At 44.4% G+C, this 12,159-nt stretch overlaps 1 protein-coding gene across 2 annotated transcripts in view; it reads right to left on the reverse strand.

The window, feature by feature from the left end:
- The window catches only part of dpep2 (dipeptidase 2), a 10,439-nt gene extending 1,133 nt beyond the window's left edge, over nucleotides 1-9,306 (reverse strand). The window contains exons 1-10 of one of the 2 annotated variants that reach the window (XM_056607319.1): nucleotides 9,088-9,306; nucleotides 8,626-8,754; nucleotides 3,545-3,671; nucleotides 3,026-3,155; nucleotides 2,185-2,335; nucleotides 1,675-1,744; nucleotides 890-1,066; nucleotides 683-767; nucleotides 499-574; nucleotides 74-209 (exon numbers count right to left, since the gene is read on the reverse strand). In XM_056607319.1, coding sequence (XP_056463294.1) covers nucleotides 74-209; nucleotides 499-574; nucleotides 683-767; nucleotides 890-1,066; nucleotides 1,675-1,744; nucleotides 2,185-2,335; nucleotides 3,026-3,155; nucleotides 3,545-3,671; nucleotides 8,626-8,754; nucleotides 9,088-9,101 — 1,095 coding nt within the window. In that variant the 5' untranslated portion in view covers nucleotides 9,102-9,306. Of the gene's footprint in view, nucleotides 1-73; nucleotides 210-498; nucleotides 575-682; nucleotides 768-889; nucleotides 1,067-1,674; nucleotides 1,745-2,184; nucleotides 2,336-3,025; nucleotides 3,156-3,544; nucleotides 3,672-8,625; nucleotides 8,755-9,024 lie in introns of both variants that reach the window. The other variant, XM_056607318.1, reaches the window with a different exon arrangement.
- Between the last annotated feature and the right edge of the window lie 2,853 nt (nucleotides 9,307-12,159).

A 12,159-nucleotide genomic window follows, 5' to 3' on the forward strand; every position in this document is an offset into this window, starting at 1 on the left:
GTAAAATAATAAGGATGAATCACATTGGTTTGATAGTAACACTAAATGTGATGGTTATGATGGGATCACTCACCTTTTCCACCTCGTCAAAAACACGCAGGAAGTTCTGTCGCAGGACACCCGCCACTTCCTGTTCGGGCCACTTCCTGCGCAGCAGTTCCTTGATGAGGACGGGATACTTGGAGACATCTTCTAGTCCCAAAGGAAATCTGTTGATCAATTAAAGAATGTAGACACACATTGTTTGATGGTGGTTGGCTTTGCTCAGGAGGTTAACTTCTAACCGGAAGGTCGCTAGTTCGACCCCTAGCTCCTCCTAGCTGAGTGTTGAGGTGTCCCTGAGCAAGAAACCTCCCCCTTAATACTGCCGACGAGCTGGCTGTCGCCTTGCATGTGTGTATTTAGGTTAAATGTCCTTAAATGTAAGAATGGTGCACAAAGAACAAGCACATATCTATGTTGAACTTGCTGCTTGTTAAAAACCTTTTTTTCTTTTACCGAAGGACGCCTTCATAGTCTCCCCCTATTCCAATAAACTCCGCTCCAATCGTGTTTCTGATGTGGTCAAAGTGGTCTGCAAAAGCAGAAAAGCATGTCAACAGAGGCTTCAGAACATTTACAGACTCACCACACATACAAACAACAGAAACAGATGATTGGCTGATCCACACAGATTCCTTACCGGCCACAGAAGACACATTAGCCTGACCCTCGCAGGCCACAAAGTCACTGAAGAGAGTCACCATGATCAGACCACGGTTCTTCTTCTGCGGAGACAGAACTATAAATATTTCACTCATTCTGGAAAAATACAAAAAAACGATTGACACCATACCAATGATTGACATCCCCCCCCCCCACACACACACACACAAACACACTTTCATACCAGTTCATGCAGCAGCCAATCGGGGACGTTGCGGCTGTGGTTGCAGATGGCGTAGGCGGAGGAGTGGCTGAAGACCACGGGAGCCTTGGAGACGCTGATGGCCGCCCTGGCCGTCTCCAAGGAGCTGTGGGAAAGGTCCACGATCATCCCCAGTCGGTTCATCTCCTGCACCACCGCCTAGCAAGGCATTAGCACCATCACATCCGACCGGTGATGGGGCTTTACAAAGCCCTTTCATCAGCAGACGTGTCTCGTCTTGTTGGGAATTCTCCTTGTTCTCCCTGGCGTGTAGAAGCCAGGAAGAACTGTATGCGTGGCTGGACATTGTTGAGTTAAGTAAGGAGAAAAATACATTGAAGTTTACTCGGGCTTCGCCTCTATCTATACAAAAAAAACGGTATGGTACTCCAACTTTTGATTAAGATAGATTTCATTCATTAAAACCCCCATTAATATAAAAGTCAATTTAGTAGAGTTATCCATCCATGATATGAGTACGAAACAAGAAAATCCTTAAGTCTGGCATGCGCAGAAAGGGCGGACCACAGACGAGAGGACGGAGTTCAAACTACGACACGTAGAGAACAAACATCCCCTAATAACTGGAACAGGAACCCTGGATTGTAGATATAATAGAACCTGTTGGCTTTAATTGGGGCCTGTAAAACATGGATTTGGTTTTATGTAAAGATCGTAATAGCCCGGGTAACAATGCCTGTCGCAAATAATATGGAACAATATTGTGAAGCATGAGGAACAGAACGCAACGTAAAGATGGAGCGTACCTGACCAAAGAGAGTGAGGGTGTTGTTCTCTCTCTGATAGAAATTATAAAGATCTGAGGAGGACCCGGCCCTACAAAAAGAGGATTGAAAACACAACATAGATCCATGAAGAAACGCAGTATTTCAGGAATAAGATGTGTTTATATCCTGGGCTTCTCATGAGACATATGTTCAAGTTTGAAACATCAAAGAAACTCCTCACATGTTTGGTGAGTGTGTCAGTATGTGTGTGTTGTTAAATCATCAACGCATTTTATGCAAAGCTGCTTCCAGTGACTGGAGATGCATATCAGCAGCAGGTAGGGTTTACGCAGTCTTGTTCATGGATAACTACAGTTAGACTGTGGACATCGGGGATTGAACCCGGACCCTTTCGACTGGTACCAACCCATTACACCACACTACACCATCTACTTAACCCAACCTAAAACTAAGCTCCCGTTTTTAATCACATGACCATGATTTCTTAATTAAAGAAGATGATGTTCTAGTGACCCAGGTCCTCCTCACCAGGGGGTGTTGCAGTTGTGTGTGAGGGCCATGGAGCGGACCCCCAGCAGGTAGAACATCCGGAGAGTGGGCAGGCTGCTGTCCAGGGAATGACCTCCCTCGATGCTGAGCACACACGCTATCTTACCCCTTGACTCTGCCCCGCGGAGTCCTGACCGCAGCCAGCAGAAACACACGCATGATGACCAGGTACTGATATATAGATATATAACATAACACAGACAAAAATGTATATTATAACAAACACACACTCACACACAATCTATGTTTATTCTAACACACACACACACACACACACACACACACACACACACACACACACACACACACACACACACACACACACACACACACACACACACACACACACACAATATATGTATATTCTAACAATATATGCTTTTCATCACACACACACACAAAAAAAAAAACACACACACACACACACGCACACACATTCACACTCTCTTATTTGTATATTGTAATATATATTCTGGATATTGCCATTATTTATTATTTATCTTATCTTGGTTGATTTTACATATTCAATAACGTCATTCAAATCATTTTCGTCTGACATAGGGAAAAACTACACATAAACCTGCCAGTTGACAAGATACATTTGCAAGTTATGATTCACTACTGAAAAAAAATAGCAACTTGTCCCATACATCTTTTGGCATTTTCAAATATAGGGATGTGATCCATCGAAATGTTGCCGTAGTTACGGCTGATTCTAATCTTGTCTTATATTTTACAATGGTACTTTTATTAATGATCAGTATTGCGACGTCCTTATATTATGTGTCCCTATGCAGATCCTGTAGTGTCGGGGCCGTACCCTCTGCAGTGGTGACCAGCTCCATGTCCGTGTACTCTGTGCACATGCGTCTGATCACGTCCAGCTGTTCCAGGGTCAGCCGGACTGCGTCCTTCTCCTGGGCCCCGCAGAGCACATACGCAGCAAACACCTGACGATGAACACGACAGGAGAGGGCCGGCCAAGGCAAGAGAAAGGGCTGCTCAGTCACACTGCTCTGCTTCAGTTCCTGGTTCACAACACGGTGGACAGCTCTCTCTGCCCAGAGTACAGCTCTCTCTGCCCAGAGTACAGCTCTCTCTGCCCAGAGTACAGTTCTCTCTACACAGATACATCTCTCTTCCTCTGAGGAACTTCCGATACAGGTATCGTTATCGGAAGTATTCTAGTTATTTATTTACAAGTAGAGGTTCATGGAGTCATGTGCTCATGGGAGAATGGCTGAGCCACGACTTCTAGATCCGATAGAAGCTCCGATGGTCAATGAACAGACAAACCGACCCTTCAGTGGGGTAGACAACGACGACTATCGATGAGTACCTGCGTCTGCACGCGCCCGGCGCGGAGGCGGGCGATGTCTGTGGCCACCGAGGGGAGGTGCTGGAGGTCCACGCGACTCAGGAGGTTGTGGTAGTGGCGTCTCAGCTGGAGGGCCAGGTCATTGTGCCTGCCAGCGGTGGACAGGGATAACAAATGGGACTAGAAAATGCATTTCCTGCAGAAAATGCGAGTGCTGTAGTACAAAGTGAGGTTGAAAATATTTTTTAATAAAGACATAAAGAAACATTAAATGGCTTAAATCAAGTGAAGGGAAAGTTCAGTCGAAATTGCGTAAACAATGTTAACATTGCTAACTATGCATTGCTAAAAATGCAGAAATGTAAAATGAATTCTGAAGTGTGTGTGTGTGTGTGTGTGTGTGTGTGTGTGTGTGTGTGTGTGTGTGTGTGTGTGTGTGTGTGTGTGTGTGTGTGTGTGTGTGTGTGTGTGTGTGTGTGTGTGTGTGTGTGTGTGTGTGTGTGTGTGTGTGTGTGTCTTTAAGAGAATAGCGAGCCGGTGCGTGATTAAAAGTAGCCCAATAGAGCGGTAAAAAAACGTCCAATCTGGCAACACTGCCTGAACGCCCTCCATAAATTGCCCAATCCAGCAGGAAAAAACGCCCAATCAGGCAACATTGCTGAACGTTCTCACTCTACAGTGTCAACGTAAATCAATTTGACCAACTGAAAACGAAGCCGGTATGAAACTAAGGCTGATGACGGTCTGAACAGAAGACTCAAAAGTGGCGTCGCGTCTTCACTTTTTATTCCGCGGTTAGACGAGCGTTTTGCTCTGCGTGCATACGGTGACGCAAAAGTGTGTGGAATTCGATTGGGTATGCATGTCAGGCGGCTAGATGTTGCTGTGATACACTATCACACAACACCGCCATGTCTGAGCGCATGCGTAGAATCTTCCTTCTTCTCTTATCTGCGCCGCGAAAACCAAAACATAATTACAGATCCTTCTCTGTTCAGTAATACTGTCTGTTCATATCCTGTACATTTCGTGGAAAGACTCCTGTAAGTTTATTAGAGCTGACAGAGCACCTTGACGGTCCGACGCATGGAAATAATCCAACAAGTTTGTTTATTACCCTGTACTGGCGCATGTGATGTAAACACGTACGCGACGTGAGCAGAGTTCTGCATCTTGGCAGCGTAGACGGTAACGCTACGGCGTAGCGTAAGTTTTCCACACTGGAGGGTGGTTTTCGATTTTTGCGTTGTTAAGCCCCAAAAACGCTGTCACCGTCTAAACGAAAGGCACTTCCGATAAAATATTTGTCGGAAATGCCTCGAACGGAGGTACACTTGCGGGTAAAAATGGCAAAATAATTTCTATGTACAGATAGTATTACTGAACAGAGAAGGATCTGTAATTATGTTTTTGTTTTCGCGGCGCAGATAAGAGAATAAGGAAGATTCTACGAATGTGCTCGGACATGGCGGTGTTGTGTGAAAGTGTATCACAGCACCACCTAGCCCCCTGACATGCCCAATCGAATTATGATGATACACACTTTTGCGTCACCGTATGCACGCAGATTTCCTCCCGAAAACGCTCATCTAAACGCGGAATAAAAAGTGAAGACGCGACGCCACATTTGTGTCTTCTGTTCAGACCGTCATCATGTAAACGTAGCCTAAAACGGCTCTGCCTTCCTCCCATTGTCTCCCACGTTAAAAAAAAGATTGTAGTTTAAAAGTAGAATATCTTAAAAAGTATAAAATATTAACAAAATCTGAAAAGAAGCAGAAGTTTGTAGAGAATAATAAAGAAAGAAAGAATAAAACTTAAGAAGAACAATTGTTGAGAGCTGCATGCAGCACTCACCTAATTAAAGAGTAATTCCGGCGAAAATTGAACCCAGGGTCTTTGTTTTGGCATGAAAACCCATCAAATAAGCCCTCTGCAGCATGACCAGGGTCTCTACACATAAAACGAAGCACCAACAACTACGTTTGCAAACCCGGAGTGTATTTAAAAAGACAGTTTAACAAGCATTACCGGTAGGTCTGTGTTTACAGGAAGTCCACTCAAGTCGATTGCCGAATGCGCCAGAGTTCAGCTCAAGGAGGAAAGTTTTGGAATTTATAATGTAATTTATATTTATAAATAATATATAGGATGACCGATCTCTGGTAGACCAGTGGCTTATTGTTTTGAATATGGACATTGAGATGCAAATCGAGATGCTGATGCAGAAGGATCACCGTGTCTGCAGTGCTAATTTCTTCATTTCATTTCATCATTCCTAAAAGAGCTGCTGACCCAAAGAACCCAAAGAAAGTATAATTGAAGAAGAATGCTATTCCACAAGTGCAGCAAGTGTCTACGGATAGAATTGAGGTAAAGTTGTTTGCTTATTTGTCATGTTTATTCTACACAGTTTACACAGAAAATGGCTGATGTGGTCCGAAGATTTCCACCACAACTCCTTATTCACGATTAATCGAGGTTAGCCCACCTGGACAACTCACAAGATCATCTTTCACTTTCTCCAATGAAGTTAGGGCTTCTAGGACTTATGAATTTGTTTCCTGACGCATCCTCCCCCACACCAATTGTGAACAATCATATATAACACGACAAATAAGCAAACCACTTTACCTCAAGTCTATCCATAGCCACTAGCTGCACTCGTGGAATAGCATTCTTCTTCAATGACACTTTCTTTGTGTTCTTAGGGCAGGGCTCCAGACTGCGACCAAATGGTCGCATTTTGCGACTAGAATTTGAGAGTGTGCGACCGATTTTTTTTAAAAAATAAATAAATTTGCCCTTCTTTTTTTTACACGTTAAACGTGGAAGGGGCGCGTCAATGAATCCGAAATCTTTAGCAGGCCAATGAGTGTAAGGACAGGGAATGGCGCTAATGTGTCGAGGGGGAGGATCCTAGAGATTATCGAGCGTGCGTAAACGTCTGTGCGAAGGACAAAGATTTCACAACCTGCTATGTGCGATTACAATGAGCAAGCAAAACTATTGACTCGTTCTTCCGACCTTCGGCTAGGCTGCCAGTGCAAGTCAGTCCTGCAAGGGTCTTATTTTACAAACCCTGCACCCGCCCGTACCCGCAATACTTCAAACCGCATCCGACCCGTGTTCCGACAGTAGCCCGATCAGACCTGCTATAAATTGATATCGACACCCGACCCGCACACGATGGAAAATTAGAAACATTAGATGGTAATTACAATATCTGTTGTTTGGCTTGGTGCTTTAGATTGTTGTGCAAAAAAAGCACATCATCCACTGTTGACGTTTTTAGTTGACTCCTCCGCTCCTGATTATATCCAGCACCGGTGAAGTCTCGCTCGCAATCGCATAGTAGAAATATGAATATTTGGTTGGCATGTTGAGTAACGGTGTGTGCCCCTAAAATTGCTGGTTGCGCCCCAAAAATCTTCAGTTAGGGGCCACAGTGCTCTAGTGAAAAAAATAAGTATGGAGCCCTGTAGGATCAGCAGCTCTTTTAGGAATGATGAAGTCGTCCTCATCGAAATGAGCACTGCAGACACGGTGATCCTTTGGCATCAGCATATCGATTGGCGTCTCAATGTCCATATTCAAAACAATAAGCCACTGGTCTACCAGAGATCTGTCATTGTACCGTGATGGCAGTCTATGGAAAGTTTCTGGGGCGTAACTTTTCATTTGTTTTCTGCAGCCGGGGCAAACACAAACACGAACCATCTCTCTCTCTTGACTTCAAGCTGTAGATGGGTCGTCTTCAGGGATGGACTGGCCCAAAAATTTGGCCCGGGACTTTGGGATGGAGAGGCCTTTTATGAGACCGCGGGAATAGCACGCGTAGAATTTTGCCACGGTGTAAAATAATAAAAACTAGTCCTTATCCGTGGATATGTGCATTGCAACGGCATGTCAATGTTGGGATGTGCATGTGTTTAGAATATTATGAAGATCACTGGGAAATATTTTATAAGCAATCTTGTCCATGAGCCCTGATTTGGCCACCCCCAGGGCTTACTTAACATTTTCATTTTTTTTTTACATCTTTTACAAAAAAAAAAAATAAATAAATAAATAAATAAATTATCTAAAAGAATTACGGCCGGCCGGCTCGGCCTGAAATCGTCCGGCCGTTCGGGAAATCTCCCGAACCTCCCGATGGCCAGTCCGCCCCTGGTCGTCTTCTCCGGTGCTTGAGCTATCCTTCACTCTATGCGCTAATCACGTGTGCAGTGCGTCTTCTGTCAACAACGTGCCATGCATGATTGTAGCGAACAAATATTTTTTAACTGTAACCTAAATATGCAAGTCCTTTAATTTACGTGTCAACACTTGCTATATATTATTTATAAATATAAATTATATAAATTATAAATTCCAAAACTTTCTTGAACTGAACTCCGACGCATTCGGCAATCGACTTGTGTGGACTTCCTGTAAACACGGACCTACCGGTAATGCTTGTTAAACTGTCTTTTTAAATAAACTCTGGGTTTGCAAACTAAGTTGTTGGTGCTTCGTTTTATGCGTAGGGACCCTAGTCATGCTACTGCAGAGGTTTGGTGCTATTTTTAGCAATATTAGTGGTTCAAAAATGACGATTTGGAAGCGAAACTCAATGCCCCAAGCCAATAACATGGACGCCAAACATTGCGCCGGGCAAACTGTAATACTCGATTTTCAATAAAAAAGGTATCTGGAGGGCTTATTTGCCATTTTCCTGCCAAAACAATGACAGTGCCGGAATTACACTTTAAGTTTACAAATGGTACGGAGTTAGAGAACATTGGACTGAAGGTCAGATCATGGGGGCGGGAGGGGAGGAAGTGAATTCCAAAGATGGGAAAAGGAAAAGATTAGTGGGAAGGATATCTATTCTCTATTTTATCCCGAGTGGGAAATGTTTACTGGCTATTTTGAGCAATAACACACACACACACACACACACACACACACACACACACACACACACACACACACACACACACACACACACACACACACACACACACACACACACACACACACACACACACACACACACACACACACACACACACACACACACACACACACACACACACACACACACACACACTGCTTACCCGTCAATTAGAGGGTATCTTGACATCAGGTCTTGCACTCGGTCTGTCTCAGAGTCTCCCAACAGTTGACCACACACAGAGGAAAACATGGCCAGGCGAAAGATGGACGAACAAATCGTCGAAGGCATACTAGACAGAGGAACCAAATGTGTCAATCACAAAGTGGGAGGCAAAAGACACTTTTACTGATGAAGCTTTCACTGAATCTTATCGATCTGGTGGCATAAACTTTCTCAATGAACTTGCAAGGCTCATAGGCCTAGCCAATAGGGCTCTCCTTAAGGGAATTAAAACCAAACCAAACAGCCTGACCGTTGTTTAGGTAATGAGTCATTTCTTTGAATTCCAGTGAGATGGCGTAATTGGCAGCTTAATTATTTTCGAGTGTTCGTCGCCTACCTGCCGGCTGGTCCGAACGTTGCGTCGGTGAAGCGTAACGAAGCAGGGGCCATTCGCGCTCACCTGACGGGTCCCATGGGCAGCAGACCGGAGGTGGAACCGAGGATCTGTGATCCAGCCTCCCCTCCTAAGGTCTGACGGAGGAGTGTGGAGGCTGACTCCCTCTGATGAAGTCTGACGGGGCCGTGTACAGGCTGCCTCCCCCCTGAGTAATCACGGAGGGATGTCCGGGGGGAGGGACGGATACAAATTTGAGGAAATCTAACTTTTTCAGCGCCGAGCCTACTTCTCACGAATGATCAAATGTCAAGACACCATCGATTATTATACCAGGTATGGCCTGTTCCTGGAGCAAACGGAGCGATGTACAGCATAGTTATTATTGATGTCCACTCCAAAATAATTAAAAGAAAGAATGTATAGTAAAAGTATGTAGTATATGTGAATGTGTGTCTAGTTCTTCAGGGCAGTTGTGTGCGGGCTGGAAACAGCCTTTGCATGTAGAGATACAGTGTGATTGATTGACTGATTGGAGGAGTCTATTCATTTGAAGGGGGGGAAATTGAATGACGTTATGTGTGAGGATGGAGATTTAATATAATTTGTGTAGTAAACACTATTACTAGAATAATAATCGATGAATATAGCATGGATAATAATAAGGTATTTAATTATGATATATAAACGTGTTAGTTTATGTACAGAATCTCCCTCTCCATTGTAGAGCCGGTTTGATGTTACTGTCTCTCGCTGGGTTGTTTTATGTTCTCTTTTGTTCATGTTTCTATCATTTTTAATTCCTTTGTCTTTTTTAAATTCCCATTTCCTGTTTTGTAAATTTAAACCTCTCTTGCTGTTCTGGTTTTCTGGTAGCCGCTCCCAAAATAGTTCTGTGTATTCGGTGAAATTGTTGGGTTTTAGAAACTCAACATTTTCAACATATTTAAAAAAATATGTAATACACACACGCACACACACAACACGCACACACACGCGCGCGCACGCACACACACACACACACACACACACACACACACACACACACACACACACACACACACACACACACACACACACACACACACACACACACACACACACACACACACACACACACACACACACACACACACACATTCGCACACTGACACACACGCACAGATTGCCAATCACCAGTGATACAAAATCATCCAATTTCTCTCACTCGCTTTCTCTCGCTCTGTCATGCACAGCAGACATGTTGAGAATGGCACCAAAACAGACGGTAATGCCCCCCCCCCCCCCCGTGTGTGTGTGGGGGGGGGGGGGGTGTCGCTCCCTGAACTGAGTTTATGTTGTTTGTATATTTTAAAGTGAAAATGCAAAACTGATATTGTCAATATTGTATTTGTACACATTTGACACATTTCCAAGGTTGGCTCCACTATTCTACCAATGATTCAGCGACACAAACAATATGTCTGGAGTCATAGTGGGAGCGTTTGGAGCCATAATCTGCATTCCCGCCGTATGCATGGTCAGGGCACGATGATCTGGGGACACTAATGTTTACAACACAAAACAGCAAGAACATTGTGCATCCAAGTAATTTCTGCTCATGCAGAGCCATTTCCGACCCACCCGGGGTGTTCTCTGATAATCAAGGGAGTGTCCCGCTCATCTGCAGCTAAGATGAAGCCCGCAGACAGCACATTAACATCTCAGTCCATGCGTTACAATTAGAAGCAAATGATTTCTGCTCAGATAAAACCACAAATGATCCAAAAAATAGCATTTACCACAGTTACCATTTTACCAAAATGTTAAGAACAACAACAGTTAAATTGTATCCCTGTGTGCATCGGGGAGGATAGAGTAGAAGCCCATCATTGTTGCACTCTGAGGCACACCGCTCCGAGACTAAACCTGGGAATGTGTGTGCTATGTGCTCCCATTTCTACAACTCAATCCCGCAAGCAAATGACTAATGAACTTTTCCATCAGCAGAGGGCAGCAATAGTCAAATCAGCGGCTTATCAGACCCACACATTAAGCTCTCAGAGAGCAAACGCCTCACGACGAAAAACAAAGTGAACATCATAATAACTACCCGAGTGTTTAGCCTCACTCTGTTTACTTTTACTTCCACGGGAAAAAAAATAAGTCCAAATAAAACAATGTGTTTTGTCATTTTTTAAGCAATTTATTTTTTAAGATACATGCCCTCATTCATGGTGTATAAACTCCTTGTTTGCCTCGCGCTGGGTTCTGGCAGCCTCGGTTCTCCGTGTTCATTATCTGCACAATACAGCTTTGACTCCGGTGTGGCAATTACATCCTCAGCTGCACTGATTAATCCAACATGGAGGTATTTCACATAATGGCTCTGAAAAGACATGTTCACACACTTAGCGGGGAGAGGCGGATGCGACCAGCTTTTTTATGCAGATAGACCCCCGCCATATTGCACTGAGACTCTCAATGGCTGCTTTAAGTGTTCTCTTAACCTCTAGTGGAGGCCGACGAAGGAACAATGGAGTGTCAGCAAAGTGATTAATTTAATCTATTTCACTCTTGACACAAGATGGAGGTTGCACCCCCCCAGGCAATTTTCGACGAACACGTATTTGTCTATTGTTGGACACATTCCCTGTATTGCCGTTCATTAATAAACAGTGTGCCCTCACACTTTAGCGGCCCCCCCACCTCCTCATTCTCTTGTGGCAATCACACAATCAATCACTGTCCCATTACTTGACGAGGCCCAGAGAGACGGAGTGAACAGAATAACGAGAACAATATTTTAGGAGGGGGGCGGGCGAGAGAGCGACGGCGTCTCCAGAAGGCTAGCACACGCGGGCGGAAAAAACATAGGCCCAGTAAATATTCAATTTAAAGGATTCCCAGATAAGAGGAGTTGAAAAATGGAGGCGGCACCCATTCTTCTAGATAAGAGCAGACGAAGCCATCTGGAGGCTGGCAGATAGCGAACTCCCTCAGCCTCCCCGAGACCTGCTCTCATCCACCGAGGCACCGGGCTGGTGACTATCTCAGGTTCAAAATGAATTGATTCACCCCATCTATGTAGGTATTGGCATTTCTTTGGGGGAGGGGGGGGGGGGGGACTTGTGGTTGAACTGGCCCTCGTTTTATCAG

The sequence above is a fragment of the Gadus chalcogrammus genome, chromosome 14, assembly GCF_026213295.1.
Source record: "Gadus chalcogrammus isolate NIFS_2021 chromosome 14, NIFS_Gcha_1.0, whole genome shotgun sequence".
NCBI lineage: Eukaryota > Metazoa > Chordata > Actinopteri > Gadiformes > Gadidae > Gadus > Gadus chalcogrammus.